The sequence below is a fragment of the Xiphophorus hellerii genome, chromosome 3 (genome assembly GCF_003331165.1).
Source record: "Xiphophorus hellerii strain 12219 chromosome 3, Xiphophorus_hellerii-4.1, whole genome shotgun sequence".
NCBI lineage: Eukaryota > Metazoa > Chordata > Actinopteri > Cyprinodontiformes > Poeciliidae > Xiphophorus > Xiphophorus hellerii.
In genome coordinates this window covers 33,601,589-33,628,461 of record NC_045674.1, presented here as the reverse complement: position 1 = coordinate 33,628,461, position 26,873 = coordinate 33,601,589, and the positions used below count along the sequence as shown (strand labels likewise).

At 42.9% G+C, this 26,873-nt stretch overlaps 2 protein-coding genes across 6 annotated transcripts in view; both read left to right on the top strand.

The window, feature by feature from the left end:
• The window catches only part of dyrk1b (dual-specificity tyrosine-(Y)-phosphorylation regulated kinase 1B), a 70,062-nt gene extending 67,960 nt beyond the window's left edge, over positions 1 to 2,102 (top strand). For all 3 annotated transcript variants that reach the window (XM_032558171.1, XM_032558172.1, XM_032558170.1), the window contains one exon: positions 337 to 2,102. In XM_032558171.1, the coding sequence (XP_032414062.1) occupies positions 337 to 852 (516 nt within the window). In that variant the 3' untranslated portion in view covers positions 853 to 2,102. The remainder of the gene's footprint in view (positions 1 to 336) is intronic.
• A 1,876-nt stretch (positions 2,103 to 3,978) lies between these two features.
• Positions 3,979 to 26,544, top strand: ppox (protoporphyrinogen oxidase). Of its 3 annotated transcripts, none has more exons than XM_032558166.1 (13): positions 3,979 to 4,106; positions 7,885 to 7,975; positions 12,302 to 12,436; positions 12,992 to 13,107; positions 13,656 to 13,788; positions 16,838 to 16,982; positions 20,886 to 21,079; positions 23,284 to 23,344; positions 23,545 to 23,663; positions 24,522 to 24,635; positions 25,397 to 25,546; positions 25,626 to 25,664; positions 25,755 to 26,544. In XM_032558166.1, exons 2-13 carry the CDS (start codon positions 7,892 to 7,894, stop codon positions 25,773 to 25,775), a joined length of 1,311 nt encoding a protein of 436 aa, XP_032414057.1. In that variant the 5' UTR covers positions 3,979 to 4,106; positions 7,885 to 7,891; the 3' UTR covers positions 25,776 to 26,544. The 3 variants fall into 3 exon arrangements, with proteins under 3 accessions (XP_032414057.1, XP_032414056.1, XP_032414058.1); XM_032558165.1 differs by having other exon boundaries at positions 25,626 to 25,668; XM_032558167.1 differs by lacking the exon at positions 7,885 to 7,975 and having other exon boundaries at positions 4,010 to 4,106; positions 25,626 to 25,668.
• The last annotated feature ends 329 nt before the right edge of the window (positions 26,545 to 26,873 follow it).

Genomic DNA, 26,873 nt, shown 5'->3' with positions numbered 1-26,873 from the left:
TGTGGTTAAGGCTCTTATTGTGAAGGTTTGCAGGAAGTTGTGTTGCTATGTGTTTCAGACAGATGCTCAGTGAACTGCTTTAGGATGCTGTCAGTATCCCGGCGGCTCTCTGGTGGTCTGAGAAATGAGACAGCGCAGTAACCGGACTGACCTGCAGAGAGTTCAGCTAGGTTTGCTAAGCGTTAGCTTCTGAAGGCAGAGCACTACTCTTGTTGTTAGAAAGTCCACTTTGTGCTGGCTGAAATAGTCTGGCTTCTTTATAGGAGTCATTAATTAATGTGGTTAAAACTGAAACTGGTTCACGCCCTAATCTGAACAGAGTCTCCCCACCAACAGGCTCCCTCCCAGCAACAGATGAGGATGTGGCCAGGCAGTGATGGTGGAAGTGGGGGTCAGGACCCAGCATACACCCAGTTGCTGCTCCACAAACCAGCTGCCACCCAGCAACACCAGCGCCACTTTTTGGACCCGCCTCACCATCCACACCCGACTTACTCTCACCATGGAAATGGTGGGCGTGGACTACGGCAGGGCGGCCAGACGGGCCTGGGTGGAGGCGGGGGTCAGCAGGGATCCTCTCCCCAGATGAGTGACAGCATGGATGTGGGCGTGTCCCTAGGGCTGCACCACCTGGGGGCGGTGTCTTCCATGGAGGCCTCTCAGTTTGGCTCTGCATCTCTGCCCCTCGCTCTGCCAATCGGACTGTCCGCCTTCCGGACTCGGACGGCCCCCACAGCCCCAGGGCCGCAAGCCCCGCCCCCAGAGGACTACTACCCTGCCTCCAACAACAATAACCCTGCTGCGGGGGGCAGAGGGAGGCCAGACTCAGACGAAGGGCCAGCCAACTCTTGATAAAACCTGAACCACGCCCTAAAGCCATACAATTTTAACTCCAACTACTACGAATACACACACACAGCCAGAGTTCAGAGACAAACTGGTGAATCTGGAGCTGGAGGAGACAATTTCTTCTGCATGGGAGGAGGAGAGAGGAGGAGAAGGATGCGGGGAATACTTTGCTTTGGTCCTGCTTTTGTTTGTTGTCGTTACGACTGTAATTTGAAAGGAATGATTGACAAGTGTGTTTTTACAGATATTCTTGATTAATATTATTTGATTTTCTAAGGTTTGAGGAGTTTTGTGTTCTGTTTTGTAAACTCTGGAGAGGAGCGAAAGGATAAAAAGGGGCCTGGTTTTCCACTCCACTCCACACTGAGGCTGGAGCATCCTTCTTCACAATGTTCACTTTACTGTAGTCACATTTACATGCCCTGGTCATCAGCAGCATTAACACACACACACACACACACAGCTGTTTCTGTCATCTGGAAAATGGCCTACCCATTTCCAGAACCCAACCAGTTCAGCTGACCACTTTAATGTTATCTCTGCATTAGAAGACACCTGAAGTTGATGTCATTACGCAGACTTACATTGTGTGTGTGCATGTGTGTGTGTGTGCGTGCATCGGGACAGAAACGCGTGTGAGAGAGAAAAGGCCGACATATTCAGGACTTAATGTGTTGCTGTCAGCCTGACGTTGCGGCTGGCCTGGCGGTGCTTGAGGCAGGCGGAGAAGCTGACGGGACAGTGATGCCTCCCAAGTCAAACGGATCATCTTCTCTTCCTCATTCTTTCCTGCACTCTTCTTCATCTCCTTCTTCTCCTGTTGTGTTTCTCCTCCAGACAGCTCCTCCTCTCTGTGCTGCTAATCACCATGACAACTGGTCTGGATTGCTGCTAAAGATCCAACACAGATCAATAAAGAAATGAAATAAAAACAAATAGAAACAGAAATGAAAAACTTTTTAACCCTTGTGCTTAAGAAAAAAGGATGAAGTAAGAACCACTGCATCTCAATGTATTTATTACTATTTAACAAGAAAAACAAACTGAAAGTAACATTTTTTTCTGCTCTTCTTTGTTTGGTTGCCTTCTTTCTGCAGGTAAGCTCTGATTGGCTATTGTAACAGTGACAGTGACTGGTGACATGGGAATGTCGCTGGTTGTGGGGGCTGGGTGAAGGGGAAGGGTCGGGGCAAAATAAAGTTGGATATATAATACGAATAAAGAGTATACTTTTGCACACCAAAGTCAACAAACATCAGATCTCTGCCTTTCTTCCTAATCACACACACACACAGTACACACATACATGTGTGTATTGATTAATTACCTTTGATTAGCATTGACGTCCACAGTCCACACTCCAGCCCGGTAGGTGGCGATTGTTCTGCCAACCACCAATAAAACAAAGAACAGCAACTGACATGATAATAAAAAGAAGAAACGCCTCATGGACCGCTCTGGCTCTGGCTCTGGCTCTGGCCTAGCCGGGATGTTTGGTTCGGTTTCACAAAACAGGAAAACATAAGTTACCATGGCGATTTATTCTGTGAAGCCAGTCAGGTTTGGTCTTTGTGAAACGGATAAATCCAGGAGGAACTGATGGAGCTATGTCAACCCTGGCTTTATCTCTTATCCTGGATTTTATCATCTGATTTTTGGGAAAACGTTTCTTTTTTTCTTTTTTAACATCATATATAACAGATATAGCATCAATATCGCATGTATTCAAACCTGAAAAAGCCAGCACAGGCTACTTCCAAATAAACAGAAGTGGAAAAAAAGAGAAAACACTAAACCGACAATAAAAAATTAATCAAATAACCAAAATAGATCAATAAAAGAGAAAAAAACTCGGGGTTTTCCAGAAGTTTCAGATGTTTATAGTATGAAATGGATCCACATCTGTTTGTCCATGAATTTTATAGATAAGAAGAGGCGGCAGAATTCCTTGTGAAAGGTGGATGTTTTTTTTTAAAGACGTTTGAGAGTAAAAACTTGCCAATAATAATATTTAATAGCCTTTCCAGACTTTGTTTCTGTTCTCCGGATCCCAAAAATAATGTCCTTCTAAGAAAATTCAAGTTTGGATTTTTAGGGAAAAGCCATGAGTGTCATCCCACAAATCTTCACAATACACACAATCATAGAAAAGGTGATTCAGTATCACCATCACAAAATTTCTTTGTGAAGAAATTTAGGGTTAGGGTTTTCTTACCATCTAATTAGTGACGCGCACGAATGGATGAACAAGATTCCCACTGTCCACAAACACCTGAAAAGATTTGGAAGTGAACTCAGCTTTTGGAGGAACGGGAGTATTTAAATACGGTAATTTGCTATGATTTTTGAAAAGAAATCTGATATATAATTTGGAGTTGATCCAAAATGAAACAAAATACTAGCAAAACATTCCCTAATTTTAGATTTTTTTTAGTGTATTATTTTGTTGTGCCCACAAAGGCAAAACGATTCTAGAAGGGTTTTCAAAAAGACTTTTAGCTGTGTCTACACAAGAAAAACAAGCAACATAAAATAGTTACATATATTGATACCATTCAGTAAAGGAGAAATCAAATCAGTCAATAAACAAAAAGTCAATGGCAGAAACAGTGGGAAGAATAAAGAACTGGCAGGTGGATTTACTGGAGAACAGGACAAACTAGAAAGGAGGAAACAGTTATATCCAGATTACGTTTTGGTCATACAGGGTTAAATAGTACTTTGTTTAAAATGGCAAAACATCCAACAGGAAAATATGATTTTTGTTTTCAGGAAGAGACGGTGAAACAGGTTTTATTGTTCGTAGCAAATATTCTACTGAGAGGAGGGTGGTATGTAGATTACACGACTTCCCACTTCTAAATCTTGTACCTTTTTAATAAATTTCCTTAAGAAGACAAAATTGATAGAGCATGGGGTGTTTTTTTTTTTGCTAGTTTTAAAATCTATGTAATTAATAATTTGGCATCCCGATCCACACTCCATTCCAGTAGATGGTGGTAAAGCACATCTAAACGTTGCTTGCCAAACGCCATAAAAAGGAGGAAAGGAAGAAGAAGAAGAAGTCAGTAGGTGGCGGTAATGCACACCATTAAGTTGCTTGCCAACCGCCATTAAAAACAAAAAGAAGAAGAAGAAGAAGTGGTAGCAGTTGTAGTAGTTGTTGAAGAAGAAGAAGAAGAAGAAGACTGTTGTATAAGCTTTCCTAATCGGTGCTTGGAGTGACTCTTACTGTACCTCCGCGGTAACAAGTAAAGGTAACACACAATGACTGCGTGTGTGTGTGTGTGTGTGTGATGCCTATATTTGAGCGATATCTGATCCAGTCAGTGGCTGAATTACTGACGTTTATCTGAATGAGGGTTTTACTGTATTTACAGGCACTCACTGTCAGCTCTAATACAAGGCAGCTGTTTATTGGCTGTTTATCACCGTTTGTCTCGTGACAACTAAAATAATTACAATAAGCTGTGAACGGTTTATGCATGTAGCTTTATATGTTTGACGGGTTACTCAGTTTAAACGAAGTTGGCCTCTGATTTGATGCTCGATTAAAGGTGCATTCCGCAGCATGTCATGGCTACCTTTAATATCCAATAGTTTGATATCTAAAGTTTGTACCCTACCCAACCCCGAACAGGTTTACTTACTTCTCATGAGAATTTATTTACCTTTTGTGCTTTTGTGAGGAATTAAAAGAAAGAAGATTTTCTTTAAAAATCCGTTTCTTTTTTTAAATTTTTTATCATGAGACCGCAATCATTAGCCTGGCCGTTGCTTTCCTCCGGCCACCATGCAGCAGTTCCGGGAGGAGAACGGGTGTCGTACTTCAGGCATCGCGTTAGTCATTTTAAGGATGCTTATGGGTTGGACATAATCATCAATCAATGAAATCCCCCCGGAACAAACTTAAAAATCGGATGTTATGCTGCTGGCATTTAGCAACAACTCAGAGGCGGAAGGGAGAGCGATGCGCAACATGATCAATCACCTAGGCGGTGAATAAAACATAATTTAGGCACATAATTTGCCCCGACAAATTTTAATAATGGAGGTAATCAAATCATTCAAGGAAATAGTTACAGCCATACTTTATTTATCAAAAGAAGTACAAACAAGTATGGCAATTCACAATAGTGTAAATCACAGATCTCAAACTCCAGTCCTGGAGGGTCACTGTCCTGCAGTTTTTAGATGTACCTCAGGTACAAAACACTGGAATGAAATGGCTTAATGACCTCCTCCTTGTGTAGATCAGTTCTCCAGAACCTTAATGAACTAATTATTCTGATCAGGTGGTGCAGCAGAGGCACATCTAAAGGTTGCAGGACAGCAGCCCTCCAAGACTGGAGTTTGACACCCCTGGTGTAAATCTATAGAGACATGCAAATGAGAACACAAAAGCTAAACAGATTTAAATAAGATAAAGAAAAATAATAATAATAAAACCTACAACAATTGGTAAATATTTTAGGATGAAGATTAACGTGTTGGCGGGCAATTCTATTAACATTTCATACAGATCTACTTATGTTTAAATATATTTCAGAGATTTCAAATATAATTAGAATTCGGATTTAAAAAATCTAAAATTGGGGACAATCTTGGCACTTTTGTTTATGAATTAAGAATTTTTCTAGAGAAAATATCCTTTTTTTAAATTGTTTTTCAATAATACTACAAAAGTTGCCATATCTCTAGAAATAGATTCAGAAAGTGCAATTTTTGGTTTGATCCACCTTTTTAAGTAATTCCAAAATATTTTGGTTTTGTTGCATTCATAGAATTTTGGTTTTGTTGCATTCATAGAACACATGGAGTATTGTTTTTATGTCTCTTTCACAGAATGAGCTTTTATTGCCATCGATATTAAAATGATTTCTTAGTAGCTCTTTGGATGGGTAAATTGTATTTAAAATTTCAAAGTGTGTTTCATCCTCATCAAGTTGTAGGTTTTAAATATAGGATGTTTAACTTTTCAATTTTGTTTCAGATTTGCTAAGTATGCTGTTTTTATTCATTTTCAGAGGAAATAAAGTTTTGTTTGGACAGCCTCTAATTGTGAAGTTATTGAATTTTTGTCAGCAAATGATATTCCACTAATTAATAGTGGATAATTGTGGGCATAGGATGATATGTTATTATATTTTGAATCTGACTGATACATTGTTTTGGTAATGCTTTAAGAAACAGGAACCAACCAAACATTAGCCAAGTGAGTACAGTAGAGACCACATAGGGTAACAAAATGTTTATTCAAGTTATTCAGAAACAAAATAGTGCTTTAATGAACGTTAATTATTTGAGAATGAACACTGAGGTTTGAAAGATGGATGTGAGAAGTATTTAATCACATGCTTTCATTTAGATAGATTATTTGAAGTCTTTTGTTCTTAGTTTTTTTTAACACTTAGAACTGGAAGAGATCAAAGATGAGCTGCGAATCAGATGCCAACATCAGTGTCCCAACTTTGTTTTGGTTTAGTAATTACTATTACAGCTACTATTATGATGATTATGAAGGTCTGTGGTTTTTGTCTACTTCTGTATTTAAATAGATTTTCATGAAACATGATGTAATGAAATTGCAGCCTTTAACCTAACGAACAAATAAGTTATCAGACTGAATAATGACACATTGAATATTTAATGATAAAATCTGTCGTCATTCACCACAAAAATAGTTTGTCAGATGTGTGTGGTTGTGTTTGCATGTGATAGATTAGATAATTGTTTCTCGATTATTTCCTGTCACGTTCCTCTCGGTACCATACATTTTTTCTCATGCCCTCCACCCCCAATGCCCTTTCCTCCCCCGAATTAAAATATTTTGCAAATTTGATATCATTTACTAATTTATCTGCATAAACCACTGGCTCCAGCATTGTATGACCTGGAGTATGAACAGTTTGCTCGTTCTGATGATCAAAACGGCTGTTTTGTTGTTCAATAGTCTCAAAACAATTTCCAAGTTCAGTTTATTAAGTCAGTCAGTAACATTGAATCAAAACTCCTCAGTCTGACAGAGAAAAAGTACAAATGATTCACTGGGATGTGTGTTTTTAGACTTAACACAGTAAAACTTTTTAAAACTGTAAACATTGGTTACTAGTCAGCTTCTTCAGCTTATTGTTTTTCACAAGTCATGTAGTTATTTTAACATTTATTGTGCAAAATTTGCAGCAATATTTCAGCTTGTCAGATGAGAAGAGATGAAAAGTGTATAACATTTTGCATTAACTGTAAAAAGGTAGACTTTGTCTATTTCCTGGTCTTTTTCTGGGAGCTACAGTTACTTATGATGGAAACGGGACAGACTAAGAGTTTTTTGATTTGTGTTTTAAATATGAGTAAAGTTGTACTAGAATAAAGGTGTACTTTTATAACTCTTTCATTTTATGTGCTAAAATGAGGAATGCTGAGGATCTTATAAAGTTATAGTTGGTTTTGGTTTTACAACTAAGGAAATACTTAATCTTTTAACATAAAAAATTCAAATTATCAGCCCCAAGACTTTGAAATGATTAAACAACAACATGACCAGCTCAGCAAGTCTGGTTCTTTCTTTGAACGGTTTGCTTACAGCTCCTGTGATATGAAATTACCTTTTGGACAGATGTTAGTAGTTTCTCTAGACGTATAAGGCCCTGCAAGGAAGACAAGCAAAGTATTGCTGTTTGTTGATTTCTATTTTTTATGTATTTGTCTGATTACTGGAGAATTGCATCATATTAAATTTGGTAGATGTTTGATTATAAGAGGGGGAGCAACTCGGTTTGTTGATCAAAACAGAAATGCTCTCAGCTAGTCGGCTCCAAAATGACATCAAGCTGATTTTTGTAAAAGTGGACAGCAGGACTGACAGTTGGTTGCAGGAACTAGACCCCTGATAATCTAACAAGGATAAAATTCATATCATGGCCACCAGGCCTTCTTAAACAGACACACCCTGCCACACTAATCAGCTAGATTCTCTCGCCTGCTGTACTTTTTGTGTTGCAGTTCTGTTTTTATTGGATGTTGTTGTGTTTTCAGTCAGCCAATGAAAACAGTAGCAGTCCTCGGAGGAGGTATCGGGGGTTTGGCTGCCTCTTTCTACCTCTGCAAGAACCCCCAGGTTGCCAAGGTAACGCACCAAAACATTCACATCCAAGGATCACTAATCAAATTCAGTGTTAATCAACCAGTGTGAGTATGGTTGCTCTCTAAAATGAGGACCTTTGACAGTTTGCTCATTCTGAATGCCACTGGGTTGTAGTTTCTTCAACATGGCATCAGGTTGAAAAGGCAGCAGCAATTGTTGTTGCCCATCAGCTTCTGATTGGTTATAAGGCCATATTGAAACTATTTGAAGTTCATCATTCTACAGAAAACATAACCAGTGCTAAAACTCAAGGTTCAGCTGTTGATCATGTCAGCAGAAGAGAATTCTCCCCTAAGGTGTTTCAGGCTGGACTGGCCTTCGTTGGCATGTCCAAGGTTCCAGTTCAGGACAGAACAGAGCCAAAGTTCTTCTATAAACTCTGGAATGATGTTGTATACGTAATGTGATGTTTTTGTTCAGTTTTTTTTGATCAACACTTTTTTCCATTTTGACTTTCTTTATCCAACTTATGTAACCTATGTCAAATTTGGCAAATGATTTTCTATTTAATTAAATATGTAACCATATTTAGAATTCTTGTGGCACTACCTTTTTAACTTTCAGTATTGTCATGGGAAACAAAGTATTCACACCCCCGGCAGACTGAGTTTGAACATTTTCATTCAGTCAATGACGATGTTGATCTTTCTGTAATAGGAAGCAACACGGCCATCTCACAAGATCATGCAACGTAAAGGGAATATCAGCTTTGATTTGTCTTTTATTTAATATTTGATTTAAAAAATGATGTTTCAAAAATATTTTACTTTTTATCAATCATTTCGAAAAATCTTTTTTGACATTATGTTGATCAAATTCCTTCTTATAATTGCTTGTTTCTACTACTTGTTAAATCTTTGGGGATGAGTGATGAAGGCCTCTGAACCATCAACCTAATCTTTATCTCCTCAATCAGATTCAGTCAGGACTCTTACTATGACACTCCCAAGTATTATTATTACTGCCACGGTTCTGAACAGGAGCGCCGCCAGGAATCTTGGGCCTCATGACAAAAAATTAAATTGCGCCTCCCCTGCGCAGCTGCTGTTACAGTTTCTTGAGTCTATCTGACCCAGATAAAGCATCACAATTTTAAAGGCTTGCAACTGCCTTGCTTTCTTTGGTCCAATACTGATACTAGCACAATATTTACTGCTCGGGAATTTTACATGCAACAGTCTGCATACAATACAGCAAATGGGTTGCTTAAATTTTTTATTATTATTAGATTTAGTTTACTGAATGTCTCTCCCCACTTGCAACAGTCACAATGTGCAAAATATACATAAAACAATCCAGATTTCTCAAAAAATGCTATGTTGTTACATTTTATTCAGCTGCAGTATATAACTTTAATGAAAAAAATGTTTTCTCCATATTTGTTAAAGTTGTCACCATGTCATGACAGTTTCTGAGACAGATAATCTGTGAAAATATCAACCTCCTCCACCTGCTCCCTGAATAACTATTGCTAGCTAAAGTAATGCTAGCAATAGCAATAGTCTGATTGGTTGTTCTGACCAAAAACAACCAATCAGAACCAGGGGGAGGGTCTTAGTGCTGTCAATCAACTTCATTCACTCACTGTTAAATGTGCTAATGGTGGAGAAACAACTTATTGTTGCAGGAAAACTGTTTATCTGCTGTCATTGGTAGCTATGCTAATAAAGCTGAGCATTCACAACAGGCTGTGCTAGTTGCAGCATAGCACAGAAAAAGGGGAGGGAGGATGAGATTGTGATTGACGGCACTAAAACCCTCCTGACTGGTTGTAGAAGGCAGAGGAAATAATTTTTTGACAAATTATCTCTCATGCCATACTGTCACAACACAATGACAGTTTTAACAAATATGTAAAAAAAAAAAAAAAAGATTTTATAAAAGTTACATACTGCATCTTTAATTTCACTCAGGAGAGGACGGGTCAGGAGGGACGTGGCAACAGATGTCTGTAATTTAAACGCAAGTTAAAGTAAAACTGTGTGGACTGGCTGCAGTCCAGCTAAGCTAACTATGCTAAATGGTTAATAATCTCACAGTCTACTCACCTCTTGGAGGAAAAGCTGGGTTACAAAGTCACACTCTTGTCTTTTTCTCTCTCTTGTCTCTCTATTTTTTTTGAAAACCTAACTATTATTTTTCTTAGTAGCATAGTAACCGCCACAGTGGTTCTGGTTTTCTACTGGCTGCTGCTCACCGAAGCACCAAGCAGGACCAAACCATTTCATGCAGATCCAGGGGGGTGTTCAGAGCAAATATACAGTGGGGCAAAAAAGTATTTAGTCAGCCACCAATTGTGCAAGTTCTCCCACTTAAAAAGATGAGAGAGGCCTGTAATGTTCATCATAGATATACCTCAACTATGAGAGACAAAAGGAGAAAATAAAATCCAGAAAATCACATTGTCTGATTTTTAAAGAATTTATTTGCAAATGATGGTGGAAAATAAGTATTTGGTTAATAACAAAAGTTCATCTCAATACTTTGTTTTAAACGCTTTGTTGGCAATGACAGAGATCAAACGTTTTCTGTAAGTCTTCAGAAGGTTTTCACACACTGTTGCTGGTATTTTGGCCCATTCCTCCATGTAGATCTCCTCTAGAGCAGTGATGTTCTGGGGCTGTCGCTGGGCAACACGGACTTTCAACTCCCTCCAAAGATTTTCTATGGGGTTGAGATCTGGAGACTGGCTAGGCCACTCCAGGACCTTGAAATGCTTCTTACGAAGCCACTCCTTCGTTACCCGGGCGGTGTGTTTGGGATCATTGTCATGCTGAAAGACCCAGCCACGTTTCATCTTCAATGCCCTTGCTGGAAGGAGGTTTTCACTCAAAATTTGACGATACATGGCCCCATTCATTCTCTCCTTTACACGGATCAGTCGTCCTGGTTCCTTAGCAGAAAAACAGCCCCAAAGCATGATGTTTCCACCCCCATGCTTCACAGTAGGTATGGTGTTCTTTGGATGCAACTCGGCATTCTCTCTCCTCCAAACACGACGAGTAGAGTTTGTACCAAAAAGTTCTATTTTGGTTTCATCTGACCATATGATATTCTCCCAGTCATCTTCTGGATCATCCAAATGCTCTCTAGCAAACTTGAGACGGGCCTTGACATGTACTGGCTTAAGCAGGGGGACACATCTGGCACTGCAGGATTCGAGTCCCTGGCGGCGTAGTGTGTTACTGATGGTAGCCTTTGTTACTTTGGTCCCAGCTCTCTGCAGGTCATTCACTAGGTTCCCCCGTGTGGTTCTGGGATTTTTGCTCACCGTTCTTGTGATCATTTTGACCCCATGGGGTGAGATCTTACGTGGAGCCCCAGATCGAGGGAGATTATCAGTGGTCTTGTATGTGTTCCATTTTCTAATAATTGATCCCACAGTTGATTTCTTCACACCAAGTTGTTTACCTATTGTAGATTCAGTCTTCCCAGCCTGGTGCAGGTCTATAATTTTGTTTCGGGTGTCCTTTGACAGCTCTCTAGTTTTGGCCATGGTGGAGTTTAGAGTGTGACTGTTTGAGGTTGTGGACAGGTGTCTTTTATACTGATAACGGGTTCAAACAGGTGCCATTAATACAGGCAACGAGTGGAGGACAGAGGAGCCTCTTACAGAAGAAGTTACAGGTCTGTGAGAGCCAGAAATCTTGCTTGTTTGTAGCTGACCAAATACTTATTTTCCACCATATTTTGCAAATAAATTCTTTAAAAATCAGACAATGTGATTTTCTGGATTTTTTTTTTTCTCCTTTTGTCTCTCATAGTTGAGGTACAGTATATCTATGATGAAAATTACAGGCCTCTCTCATCTGTTTAAGTGGGAGAACTTGCACAATTGGTGGCTGACTAAATACTTTTTTGCCCCACTGTAGATGTGTGATTTTTGGGAGGGGTAACATTAGATTTTTATTGCTAAAAACAATTTTAAAAAACACAACAGTAGTTGATAGGGCCCCAATTTTTTTTTCTATATCTTTTTTTTGTGTGTGTGTGTGTGTGGGGCCCCCTGTCGGTCAAGGGCCTTTGGAATTGTCCTAACTTTCCCCTTCTATACCTGTCCCCAAGTTATGAATAATGGAATAATATGTAGCAGCTATTCTATTGGCCGCCAGGAATGGTCAATAAAGTAAACTGCTGCCTTAGCTACAGTAAATAATTTTTTGTACTCTAATTTAGTTTTGGATGTCTAGTTGTTCACTATTAGTGTTTGTCAATATTCTACTCATTGAAGTTCAAGTGCAATTTTAGGACAAGGTTGAAGGAAAATGAATGAAGCCTACAATGCATTAACCTGACATCAATCACCAGGTAATCGTTCTGGAGTCCAGCAGTCGTTTTGGTGGTTGGCTGTGGTCACTGAGGCGGTCTGATGGGGCCGTGTTTGAACTGGGACCAAGGGGGATCCGACCTGCTGGGGCAGTGGGAACCAACACACTCAATATGGTTTGTAACACCTAAGTGCTACATACCATTTGCATCATAAACTAATAGAACAATGTTTACTGCTACAGTGGACTTAATATGGATTTGAGAGTCCACTGATTAAACTTTAGGAACATTAATTTAATTAATTGATGTAAAAATGCTAAAAGATTTCCATCATATTAGACCCAACAGCCTCTAGACCGGTAACTGTGTCATAAGACGGGAACCGTCTGGTCTGGTTGCTCATTGGTTGATGGTCCTTAGGCAGGAGAGTGTATCTGTCCTGGCCTGTTTTCCTGTTCAGAGAAAATTCTCTCATAACTGTGAGATTCAGTGCACAGGTTACATCACAGAGAAACTGATTTAAAGATCTATCTTGTCAGTGGCAATTTCTCTCCCCACCATTAGCAGCATTCTACAAGGACTTCACTATTTTTTACTCGGTCGTTGTAACTGGAATTCAGGGAACAAGAGACTTAAAGAAGGAGCATAGAGACAACAATGTCTACAATCATTAATTAAACTCTGAGAACTTGATTAATTTCAGCATGAATTTGATGTTTGTTTTTGCAGGTGGAAGATCTGGGTCTGGAAGGAGATATTCTTCCTGTTTCCTACAATCATGTTGCCTCTAAGAACCGCTATCTGTATGTCAATGGACAGCTCCACAAGTTGCCTTCTGGAATAAGGTAAAGAAATTAGGAGCCAAGATATCACCTTGAAAATTTTAAAGAGGAAGAAAAAAAGATCAAGAATTGTTTTGTTAAGCTTTATGTTCACTGCAGTTCAGATGATTCTGGGAACACAAGAGCAAAGATTCTGTGTCAGACAACCATTAAACACAGATAAAACTTTTCAGACAGAACTGATATGATTCTTGCCACTGCTTAGCATCAAGCACACAAATATCCAAACTATTTTGATATTTGGAGTTCAGTTTACTGGTGTAAGAGGTACATTCTGCAGTTTGAAATGATATCACAACACTACAGCTTTAAACAGCATCCATCCATCGTCTACAGCTGCTTATCAATTCTGGGTCATGGAAAGCTGGCACCTTTCTCCAGCAGTCATTGGGTGAGAGGCAGGGTACACCCTGGCAGATCACCTGTCTTAAAAAAAAACATGAAACACATGCTAAGCTCTGTAAAATCTCAATCAGTCTTTCATCTCTAACATTCTTTATGTTAGGGGCTCTTTAATCACATTCACTCTCCCTCCTTGCTTTTTGTTACAGTGGAATTTTGAAAACAGTCCCTCCATTCTCCCGCCCCCTTCTGTTCAGTCTCCTCACTGAGATCTTGGTAAAGAAAGGAAGAGAAGAGGATGAGTCCATTCATTCATTTGTCTCCAGGAGGCTTGGAAAGGAGGTAAGGGGTCCAGAACTACTTTTCTGTTGCTGCATCAATCATTAAGATTGTTCTTTTATAAGATCTAAACCTGATATTATTTTATTAAACATTTTTAATTTCTCCAGACTGTCATGGTTTCTTGTTCACCACAGAAACCTGTAACTTTGTTGACACAAAGTTTGGTCCAGCTCTGACTTTGTGGAAGTTATTGCACCCTCGTCTTTTATGGAGAGCAATTAGACTTTGAGGTTTGGCCACGCTCACATGGTTTGATGAAGCAAAAAGCATTTGATAACTTTTGATCTCAAATGCCTTAAGACTATACTGATTCAAAATGAGGTCTACAAGTCCAAAGCTGTGAGGAATTTGCTCAGACATGTGGGTGAAGAAGAGAAAATGGCAGCTTTGATTCAAATTTGCCAGGGTTGAACCCTCAAGCTGAGGGTTCAGCCTCAGGGCCAAGGGTTTAGAAGCCGGTCTAAACTGTCTTTGGGTTTAGACCAAAGGCTTACCTTGGCTTCAAGAGACTATTTTTGTAGTCCTCAAAAGCATGGCTTGGGGCTGATTGTTTCAATGCTGGTACAGGGCACTGTTAAGGTATTTTGCCACAGCCACCAAATATTTGCATACATATCTTTTTAGGAGTTGGACTAACATTCTTCATGTTTAGTTTGGTAAAGATCAGTTCATGTGAGATTAGAGCTGACTTTACCACGGCCACACCCTCTAGTTAAAAATCTGTGTTGGATACCAAGTGGAAAGGTGTGAATGTCCACCAGAGAGGAAAGAGGACAACCAACGATCCTCTGAGCTGCTTTTACGACCCTCTGCAGCCTCATCCTGTCTGTAACAGTGCAGCTGCCGTACCATACTGTGATGCAGTATGTCATCAGGATCTGCATGGATGAGCGGTAGAAAGTCAACAGCAGCTTGGAGTTTAGTTTGTGCTTCCTTCCTCAGGAAGTGTATGTGCTGCTGAGCCTTCTTGATGACTGCTGTGATGTTATCAGTCCAGGAGAGGTCAGCAGAGATGAGGACGCCAAGAAACCTGAAGGTGTGGACCCTCTCCACACTCGGCGTTAATGTAGAGAGGAGCTGGGTCGATGCTGAGCTTCCTGAAGTCCACGATGACCTTTTTGGTTTTCTTGGTGTTCAGAGTGAGGTTGTTCTCTGAACACCAGGCTGCCAGCTTCAGGACCTCCTCTCTGTAGGCTGCCTCATCACCCTGTGAAATGAGTCTGACCACTGTGGTGTCATCAGCAAACTTGACAGTGCGGATGTTATTGTGGGCTGGACTGTGCGTGAGTATAGAAGCTTAGTGTAGAGGGATGAGTATCGTTGATTATAGGCGAGGTGGGATGACTGCCTGACTGAGGAAGAGGTAAAGATCCTGGTAAAGATGGGTACAAGCTGGTAGGGCACACTCTGAGCACTTTACCAGTTACTCTGTCTGGGCTGGCAGCTTTCTTGGTTGGACATTCACTGCCAGAAGCAGCCGCCTGACATCATGCTTCTGTACAATGAGTTGAGTGGTGAAGGAAATGGGTGGGTTGAGGAGCAAAACGGTTCTGCTGGTAGGTTTCAAAACGGGTAAAGAAGTAGTTTAGCTCCTTAAATTTGATTGATACCGTAAAATACCTAGGACAAGTTCATCAAAGTTTGACACGCAAAATCACTAAAACACAAAATGGCTGATTTCCTGATTGTTTTTAGGACATACCTCCTAAAATTTTTTTACTCAACTTGGAGAGACCTCTATATGTAGCTAACTTGAATTGTCTTCAATAAATGGGTCGGCCTGCCTGAGGTTAGAGGGCACTGTTTCACCATTTGGCCATTCCCATTTTTATGAATTTCATTGTAATACAGAAAATTTCATAGAATTTTGTGCAGATTAAGTTTTTGAGTATGTTTAGGCCCCCCAAAAACACGCTTCATTTAACAAAAGAATATATTTTCAATTATAATAGGCCATCACAGCGCTTTCATTGTTTATGCCTCATTAAAGCGACGAGAAGAATTGGGCATCCCTCACACAGAGACGGTGCTACAACCTGTGGGTTGCTGGCTCCGCCTCCTTAACATGTTCACTGCTTGGCTGGCAGTACCTGCACAGAGCCACTAAATTGTGTTTTTTGCAATCCTTGAAAAGGACAGCTGGCCAGCTGCAGTCAGTTATCAAACAGAAATCAGATCTTGCTTGTTGGTTGACTGATTTCTGGTTCTGGACTGTGAGAACGACAACCAAAAGTGGAATACTTAGGGGCACTGTGGTGTTGCAGGGGTAGAACACAACTCGCATATGGAGACCTTAGTCCATGACGCGGCCGTCACAGGTTCGAATCCTGGTCTGATGACCTTTGTTGCATGTCTAGCCCCTCTCTCATTACCCACTATCCTGTCTGATCACTCTTAAATAAAGGCCACAAAAACCAATAAATCCTTTTTTAAAAATTGAATACTTCCTGTAATATACATAATAATGTGATATAACTCAGCTGTGCTTCACTGGACCGGTTTGGAGCTGTTATGAGAGGGCCTGAAACAGATCCACCATTAAGCATGCCACCAAATGGCTGACTTCCTGTAAGCTTTGGGCTGTGGGTCCAGGAGGCTTTTTGACTGGGCCAACAGCCTAATGGGTTTTAGTTGTGTTTTTAATTCCATAATTCTTGAGTAAAACAAGGCAACTATCACTCTTGCATAATATATTAATGAAAATGTGCTTTAAGGTTGACAAGAATTGTAGTAGGAAAATTTGGTGAAGTTTACATGAATGAAGATGACTCTCTCCAATGACTTTGGAGTGTTTGAAGCCAATATCTTCAAATTTGCCAGAGATGTTCATCAAAGCACAACATAGTTCAAAAATATCAAAATTGCCAACTTCCTGTTTGGTATACAGTACATTGCCATGAGACTGCTTTTGACTTTCTTTTTTACAAAATTTGGTGACTAATTCCATTAGTCCATTGATTTATAATGGAGAATAAAAAACACCACGCTTGGATCTAATCAAATCAATGAAATCTATTTGTGCTATTGAGTTGTTTTCCTCTGTGTTTAGTTGGCAGACCTAGCTATGGACAGTGTGTGTCGGGGTGTGTTTGCGGGGGACTGTAAGAAGCTGAGTGTGCGCTCCTGCTTCCCTTGGCTCTACATGGCTGAGCAGCAGAGAGGTTCCCTGACTCTGGGCTTCCTGCTGGGCTCAGGTAAAGCACACGCCTCACTTCCTTTTCCCTTCAGGTTTCAGGCATATCTTAATACCTTATGGATGATATATTTCCCCAAACTTAGTGGAGTTCTAGGTTGCTTCTAATCAGATGAACAGTATTGGCTTCACAGCCATAAAAACACGATACTTTTCAGTCATGCCCTGTTCATATCATTTTAGGAAATCACTTTTTTTTTTTTAAGCTAGTGGATAAAAATGGGCTGCCACCTTATCGTGGTGGAGGGGTTTGAGTGTCCCAATGATCCTAGGAGCTATGCTGTCTGGGGCTTCATGCCCCTGGTAGGGTCACCCAAGGCAGACAGGTCCTAGGTGAGGGACCAGACAAAGAGCAGCCCAAAGACCCCAATGATGAAGGAAAACTTTGGACTTGGTGTTCCCTCGCCCGGACGCGGGTCACCGGGGCCCCACTCTGGAGCCAGGCCTGGAGGGGGGGCACGATGGCGAGCGTCTGGTGGCCGGGCTTTTACCCATGGAGCCCGGCCGGGCTCAGCCCGAAGAGGAAACATGGGCCCCCCCTCCCATGGGCCCACCACCCGTGGGAGGGGCCAAAGGGGTCGGGTGCAGTGTGGGATGGGTGGCAGCAGAGGGAGGGGACCCTGGCGGTCCGATCCTCGGTTGCAGAAACTGGCTCTTGGGACGTGGAATGTCACCTCTCTGGTGGGGAAGGAGCCGGAGCTAGTGCGTGAGGTCGAGAGGTTCCGGCTAGAAATAGTCGGTCTCACCTCGACGCACGGCTCTGGTTCTGGAACCAGTCTCCTTGAGAGGGGCTGGACATACTTCCACTCTGGAGTTGCCCAAGGTGAGAGGCGTCGGGCAGGAGTGGGCATACTTGTTGCTCCCCATCTCGGCGCCTGTACGTTGGGGTTTACCCCGGTGAACGAGAGGGTAGCATCCCTCCGCCTACGGGTGGGGGGACGGGTTCTGACTGTCGTTTGTGCTTACGGGCCGAACGACAGTTCAGATTACCCACCCTTTTTGGAGTCCTTAGAGGGGGTACTGGAGAGTGCTCCTCCTGGGGACTCCCTTGTTCTGCTGGGGGACTTCAACGCTCACGTGGGCAATGACAGTGAGACCTGGAGGGGCGTGGTTGGGAGGAACGGCCCGCCCGACCTGAACTCGAGCGGTGTTCTGTTGCTGGACTTCTGTGCTCGCCATGGATTGTCCATAACGAACACCATGTTCAAGCATAAGGGTGTCCATATGTGCACTTGGCACCAGGACACCCTAGGCCGCAGTTCGATGATCGACTTTGTCATCGTTTCATCGGATCTGCGGCCGTATGTCTTGGACACTCGGGTGAAGAGAGGTGCGGAGCTGTCCACTGACCACTACCTGGTGGTGAGTTGGCTCCGGTGGTGGGGGCGAAAGCCGGTCAGACCTGGCAGGCCCAAACGTGTTGTGAGGGTCTGCTGGGAACGTCTGGCGGAATCCCCTGTGAGACGGAGCTTTAACTCCCATCTCCGGCAAAACTTCGAACACGTCCCGGGGGAGGTGGGGGACATGGAGTCTGAGTGGACCGTGTTCCGTGCCTCCATTGTCGAGGCGGCCGATCGGAGCTGTGGCCGCAAGGTTGTCGGTGCCTGTCGCGGCGGCAACCCTCGAACCCGCTGGTGGACACCTTCGGTGAGGGATGCCGTCAGGCTGAAGAAGGAGTCCTATCGGGCCTTTTTGGCCTGTGGGACTCCGGAAGCAGCTGATGGGTACCGGCGGGCGAAGCGGCATGGGGCTCGGGCGGTTGCTGAGGCAAAAACCCGGGCGTGGGAGGAGTTTGGAGAGGCCATGGAGAAAGACTTCCGTACGGCTTCGAGGCGATTCTGGTCCACCATCCGGCGTCTCAGGGGGGGGAAGCGGTGCAGCACCAACACTGTTTATAGTGGGGATGGTGTGCTGCTGACCTCTACTCGGGACGTTGTGGGCCGGTGGGCAGAGTACTTCGAAGACCTCCTCAATCCCACCAACATGCCTTCCACTGAGGAAGCGGAGCCTGGGGACTCTGGGTTGGGCTCTCCAATCTCTGGGGACGAGGTCGCCGAGGTGGTTAAAAAGCTCCTCGGTGGCAGGGCCCCGGGGGTGGATGAGATCCGCCCGGAGTTCCTTAAGGCTCTGGATGTTGTAGGGTTGTGTTGGTTGACGCGACTCTGCAATGTCGCATGGACATCGGGGGCAGTTCCCCTGGATTGGCAGACTGGGGTGGTGGTCCCCCTGTTCAAAAAGGGGGACCGGAGGGTGTGCTCCAATTATAGAGGGGTCACACTCTTAAGCCTCCCTGGCAAGGTCTATTCAGGGGTCCTGGAGAGGAGGGTCCGTCGGATAGTCGAACCTCGGATTCAGGAAGAGCAGTGTGGTTTTCGTCCTGGTCGTGGAACGCTGGACCAGCTCTACACCCTCGGCAGGGTCCTGGAGGGTGCATGGGAGTTCGCCCAACCAGTCTACATGTGTTTTGTGGACCTGGAGAAGGCGTTCGACCGTGTCCCTCGGGGAGCCCTGTGGGGGGTTCTGCGGGAGTATGGGGTACCGGGCCCTTTGATACGGGCTGTCAGGTCCCTGTATGACCGGTGTCAGAGTCTGGTCCGCATTGCCGGCAGTAAGTCGGGCTCGTTTCCGGTGAGGGTTGGACTCCGCCAGGGCTGCCCTTTGTCACCGATTCTGTTCATCACTTTCATGGACAGAATTTCTAGGCGCAGCCAAGGTGTTGAGGGGATCCGATTTGGTGGCCTTAGGATCTCATCTCTGCTTTTTGCAGACGATGTGGTCCTTTTGGCTTCATCAGATCGTGATCTGCAGCTCTCGCTGGAGCGGTTCGCAGCCGAGTGTGCCGCGGCCGGGATGAGGATCAGTGCCTCCAAATCCGAGGCCATGGTCTTGAGCCGGAAAAGGGTAGAGTGCCTTCTCCGGGTCAGGGGGGGTGTCCTGCCCCAAGTGGAGGAGTTTAAGTATCTCGGGATCTTGTTCACGAATGGGGGAAGAAGGGAGCGGGAGATCGACAGGCGGATTGGCGCAGCGTCTGCTGTCAAGCGGGCGCTGTACCGGTCCGTCGTGGTGAAGAGAGAGCTGAGCCAAAAAGCGAAGCTCTCGATTTACCGGTCGATCTACGTTCCCACCCTCATCTATGGTCATGAGCTTTGGGTCATGACCGAAAGAACGAGATCGCGGATACAAGCGGCCGAAATGGGTTTTCTCCGTAGGGTGGCTGGGCTCTCCCTTAGAGATAGGGTGAGAAGCTCAGTCATCCGGGAGGGACTCAGAGTAGAGCCGCTGCTCCTTCACATCGAGAGGAGCCAGTTGAGGTGGCTCGGGCATCTGGTCAGGATGCCTCCTGGACGCCTCCCTGGTGAGGTGTTCCGGGCACGTCCCACCGGGAGGAGGCCCCGGGGAAGACCCAGGACACGCTGGAGGGACTATGTCTCTCGGCTGGCCTGGGAACGCCTCGGGATTCCCCCGGAGGAGCTGGAAGAAGTGGCTGGGGAGAGGGAAGTCTGGGCCTCCCTTCTGAAGCTGCTACCCCCGCGACCCGACCTCGGATAAGCGGAAGAAGATGGATGGATGGATGGATGGATAAAAATGTCATTATCTTTTTCACTCAAATTTGCTTGTTGAGGGAAGTCCATTTTGTAGAGTTTTTCCACTTTTCTTTGTGGCAGATGATGACTATAAGTTGTCAGTTTTCAACACCATAAGTCAGACTGATGGTGCAACCAGTCTCTGAATGTTCTGTAAAATTACATGTGTTGTGGTAAACCTGACATGAACTGCATGTTTTGTGACATATTATGTATAGATGTGTGATACTAATTTGAAAAATAATCTTTTTTCTGCTCTCATATCAATGTGATCTTCGTAGTTTTAATTAGAATAAAATGATATGTTTGGAACCCCCCAGGTTCAGCACCTGTGATTGTTCCTGGACATCTGGCTCAGAGAGCGAAGAGAGAGGCCTGGGCTCAGTGGTCTCTAAAGAGGGGAGTGGAAACCTTGCCAGAGTCCATCGCTGAGTTCCTCCAACAGAGCGGCAAGGTGGAGCTGCACAGGGATGCAGCTGTTAGACAAATAATTCCCACAACATCTGGATGGAAGGTTTGTAAGAATATCATGACAACTGGACCTGAATATGGTATTGTAAGCATAGGATTTTATCATCACTATTACTTTGCACTGATGGTTTGACAATGTACAATGTACTTAGAAGTTAAGCCCTGTAGTGAAATGGTAAAGAAATGACCTGGGACCAGAGCCGGGCTGACCTGTAAATGGTCTGTACTTGTACAGGACTCTATCAAGTCCAGAGGACTCCAAAACACTTCACACTAGATTCAGTTATTCGTACACACATTCACATGTTGATGGTGGTAAGCTACTGGATTTTAGCCACAGCTGTCCTGGGGCAGTTTGACGGAAGCTAAACTGCCATGCACTCAGCGCCACCTGTTGTGTCCTCTGACCCCCAACAGCAGGAAAGGCAGGTGAAGTCCCAGACAGCAAACTGTGAGTGAATTAATGTTGAAATATGGTTATGTAGAAATATTGAATCCATGTTGAAGCCTGACATTGAAACCATATTGAAAGTGGTCGGTGACTTGCATGTAGAATCAACATTAAGGTTTCAACCAAAACTGACACTATATCAATGTTGATTCAACCATAACCTACATCTGAGTTGGTTGTATATTGATTCACGTACATTTTTTGGTCTGATGGGTCTACATCATAACATACCATTAAAAGTTTCTTCACTGGTGTTAAACACACAATTTTGTTGGCAGATGATGGGTATCATGATGTTCAAAGTTATCTTACATTACCTTATTTCTAAAAATGTGTGTACACAAACTTAAAAATGACATATTAATGTAATATGGCATTAATATTCCATATTATTTAAGAAAAGAGGCATAGATCTGTAAACATATTTGACTCCTTTGTAACTGTCAGAACAACAGGAAGAACAGAGTCCATCAGGATAAACCTTGTACTGTATGAACCAGACAAACAGTAAGTGTTGGGGTAACCCAAGTTTGACTCTGGTTGGTGCCACTTTGGTTCCTTGATGCCTCCCTCCCACTCTGGTACATAACGAAGCCACTTCTTTACAGTTTTGCTGCAGTCTTTGTCAGTCTGCGTTGGGTCAAACTGCTGAGCAGCAGCTGAAAAACACAAAAATAAGAGTGAGGAAGGCGCCGGTTAGAAAGATGATAAACATTTGAAACACATTGAAATATTAAATAGTGTACTGGTCATAGGTCTGAGAACATACACACAAACTGTACGGTCCATTTATACACTCAGTTACATTAATAAGGACATGCCAAGGAATATTCATGAATATTTAACTTAATGTTAGTCGACATATAATCACATTTACCTATGAAGCTGCAGCATAGGCACAAAACAATGCAGTTATTTTTCAATAAACACAGTTAAGATCAAAGTAAGATCACCAAACATTCTGCAAAAAGTTCTCAGAATAGAATTCAATTCAGAATCAGGTTGCAGACAATCCAGCAGCAAAGGGGCTGTGTGGTTGGGACAAACCACTAGTGTAAAAAGGGGAGGTGGGCCGCGCCACTGCTTGGAGTGACTTGTAGATGTTTTTGTGTCAACACATTATGCAGTCAGCCAGTAATAAGGGTTTGGCCTCCAAACGACCCACGTTTGGAGGCCTTGAGTCCTCGACGCGGCCGTCGCTGGTTCGACTCCCAGACCCGGCGATGTTTGTCCCATGCCTTCCCCCCTCTCCTTCCCCTTTTCCTGTCAGCCTACTTTCATATAAGGGACACTAGAGCCCACAAAAGGCCCCTGGAGGGGTAAAAAAAACAAAATTCACCCATAAAACATTGATTCTATGACATCTTTTCTACATTAGTTAATTGGCTAGAATTGGATGATCGTTTGATGGTTGATCCACCGTCAGTCGTCGACCTTAACCATGAATTCAACCTTTTTGACTAGAATTCAAAATTGAATTAGCATCTCTTGCTATCTGGGACACAACAACAGAGATGGATAAAGTGAGAATCAGTGGTAAGATGGAGGGACAAAATCCTACCAACGTCACCACCACCATGGTGCAGCACGACAGTAACCACGCAGACGGAGTCTGATTCAGACAGTAAATATATGATCCTGTCTGGACATGCTTCCTGCAGTAGTCAAGCCTAATCAACTCCACATGTTGACTTGAATTGTCCTGTTCAATAAAAGGCACATTTTGAGAAGATCAATAAGGATTGAAGTGCTGTTTCTACGTCTATCAGTTTGTCCATTAAACGTTTTATGTGTAGGTCCATGTGGAAGATGGTGTAATATCAGCTGATCACATCATGTCTGCTCTACCAGCTAAAGGCAAGTGGGGACTGTTTTAGTTATACCTGAAGGGGTCGTTGATAAACTTACCTTCTGTATGAACAACATAAAAGTTACTCAGTTGAATGTTGTCAGTAATTGATCAGAAATTGTAAGCATCTTGCGCTTTAAGTGGTTGTACATATTAAAACCTTTAAGAAACTGTAAATTGTTCTCTTGTACCCCCCTGCTCCCTTCAGCCCTGTCCTGCATCCTGCCCCCCTCCTGCCAGGGTCTTGTCCAGCAGCTGCAGGACATCTCAACAGTAACTGTGGCTGTGGCCAGTCTGGAGTATGAGGGCTCCATCCTCCCAGTAACGGTAAGGTCCTCCAGACCTCCACTGTGCTGTATATTCAGGCTGTCACACACAGACCTGAATGAATGGGTGATTAAGTGGCTTTTGTAGCACCTGAGAGCATGCTGAGGAAGTGTTGCTGTCATTTGAGCCAGTTATGCTGATTTAGCTGGCCACAGTTAGAAATCAACAGAGCCGCAGTGCAGTGTGAAGCACAGTGGATAATGCATCATAAAATGGGATGTTTCTCATATGATGGTTTATGGAAAACCAGGCATCTAGGATCAGTTGGAGCCTTGAGCCTTCAGTGTTTCCAATTCTGAAGAGGAATGGTCTTCAAATGGCTGTTCTGGGCAAGATGGAGACCCCAAACACACCAATTAGTAAAAAGGATACCAATCCCACACCAAGCTTGTGGCGAGATTATGGTGTGGCCAGCTAAATATGGGTTTTGACCCATTATGAAGCTTGAATGACAGTCAAGATTCTGTCTCTGGGAAAATAACAAGAACAAAAAACAAGGAATGCAGAGGAACTATGGAATGTTGTCCAGTCTTCTTGGGCTGTAATGCCTCTTCATAGGTGTTAGAAGCTAGCCAACTTTGTGCAACACAAATCTGTTCAGTTCTTAAAGAGTGCAATAGAAAATGCTAGTTCACTGATTCAGATGAACTAGCATATTGCAAGGACACTGTTGTCTCAACATATTTTATTTTCCTAATTTTCTGAAGAAATGTAAATATATTTTTTTCTTCATGTTTGGATTTGAAACAGAATGTGGCATACTATCAGTGCATATGTAAAGAGATTGTAGCCATTATAAGAATTTTTACTCACTTTTCTAAACACCCTGCTACTATTTTCTGTGTCTGTTGTTGTCAGGGTTTCGGTCACCTTGTTCCTTCATGGGAAGACCCAGGTTTACTTGGGATAGTCTATGATTCTGTTCCCTTTCCTCAGCACAACAGACAGACTGGACAGACAACAAGACTGACGGTACTCACACACACATACACGCACGTGCACATACAGTGGTATATTTTACTATAAATCTGTAATTTCTTATGTCTACTTGGAAAATATGTGACTGGAATTTTGAGTGCAAGTACTTTAATAAGGACAGTGAACGCTCTAATAATTTTGTGAAAATCTGCATGGCACACACTGAACATATATGTGTGTGTGTGTGTTTAGTGCGATATAGATAGACATGGCCTCTGGCTGAAGGAGCCTCTAAGGCAGTGGTCCCCAACACCCGGGCTGTGGACCGGTACCGGTCCGTGGACCAATTGGTACCGGGCCGCGCAAGAAATAATTAAATATTTCCGTTTTATGTATTGAGTCTAGAGGACCTTTTATTTTGAAAATCCTTTAACCGGACTCTGTCTGTTACGTCTTGTGTGCCAACATTGAGCCACAAGCAGCAGAATGAGTTACAAACAGCAGCAACAATAGCATCGGTGTCTGTCCTCTCGACCCCCCACCCCCCCACCCCCGGTCCGCAGCAAATTTGCAAAGTCTTGACCGGTCCGCACTACTAAGAAGGTTGGGGACAACTGCTCTAAGGGATTTTCATCCAGGATTCTCTCGTTTTGTCAAAGGATTTTCTTATGAAATCTGTTTGTGGTTGTAGAGTGCCATGAAAGTTCAAGGGGTGTAAATACTTATGGAGGACTCTGTATGTATCACGTATGAAACCTTGTAACACAATGCAGTGTTGGCGTGTTGAACTCTGACCTTCTCATCATGTCTCCTAGGTCATGATGGGAGGTGCCTGGTTCCAGAATGTGTTTGGGGCCCCCCAGGCTGTCTCAGCAGACAGCCTCTTAGCGAGGGCCACCGAGGCAGTGCGCTGCCACTTGGGACACTGTGTGGCCCCCAGCTGGAGTAATGTGGCTCTTCACAGGGTACAGCAGCTTCACTCACTCTAGCTTAGGTCCAGTTAGCACTGACTGCTGATGGTTTCATTGCTGTTTACCTTCTCAGGATTGTATACCTCAGTATCACCTCGGACACTTTCAGAAAGTAGGTGAGTGTTGATTTGTGTTTTACATTAAAAATGATATATTCATGAAGTCGGGGAAAAACTATTAAGTTTTTTATTTATTTTTTCAGATACCATGCGAGCCTTTATAAAGAACAATAACCTACTGCTATCTCTGATTGGCTCAGCATATGATGGCGTGTCTGTGAATGATGTCATCTTCAGTGGACGGACAGCTGTAGCAGAGTTGTTGGGAGGTGGAGTTTGATGCAACATGAGCAACAGATCAGATTCTCATATTGAAATGCATTAATGGACTTTATTTAATTTTCTAAGAACCCTTCTAATATTTTGCCCCCCCTTTTTAAGGGAATTGTAATTTTATGTCTTTAAAGTGTAACTAAGCCCCCTTTGAAAGCAGAACATTTGGACAAATTATGAAATATTCAAGAAAGTGGTGAGAGCCAAGATGCACTCAGGGGTGTTGCCTAATGTGGGGATGATTGGAGGGGAAAGTGTGGCTGTGTTCACGAAGAGAGAAACACCGTTGTTATAAACTTTGAAATTATATTTTTCTACTTGTAATTAAGAAACAAACTAGCGACAAATTGAACAACTTTTTTCTGACTGGTTGCCAGTGAAATTCATCAAGCTGCTTTGCTCCTCAAGCTAGTGTAGTTAGCAAGCAATGCAAATTTTTTCTGATAAGAAGAAGACCAAAGGAACCGTCCGGCAGCCCCGCTGTGGACGACTCTGCTGATAAAAAGTATAAAGGAAGAAAATAAATGTGATGTGATTAATATAAAATGCTACATATTCTTCTCAGAGGAGGGGATTGTAATGAAAGTGTATTATTTTCTAATGAAATCATAATAGGTTTGAAAATAAAAAATGTTGCCGCAGAGCTTGTGGATTTGAGAAGACACACCTGAAATCTCACAGCCTACATGCGAACATCACAACAAACCCTCTCCATTCTACGGGTTAATTCATTAGCAGCCGGAGTTAAATTAGCTGCCACTGATCACGTTCGTTAACGGCTGCTCTTCTCATGTACAACTAGCTTCTGTGACATTCAGGCTCCGTTTTAGTGACTTGGACAACAAATCACAGGGGAATATTTTTACTTTATGATTTATTGGCTAAGGCGACCTATAAAAACCTTTTCTACCTTTTCTCTTCTGAATCAGGCACCATTGCTACTTTACAACCATGAAAGAACTTTAAGGTGATGCATTAATTGAATGTCC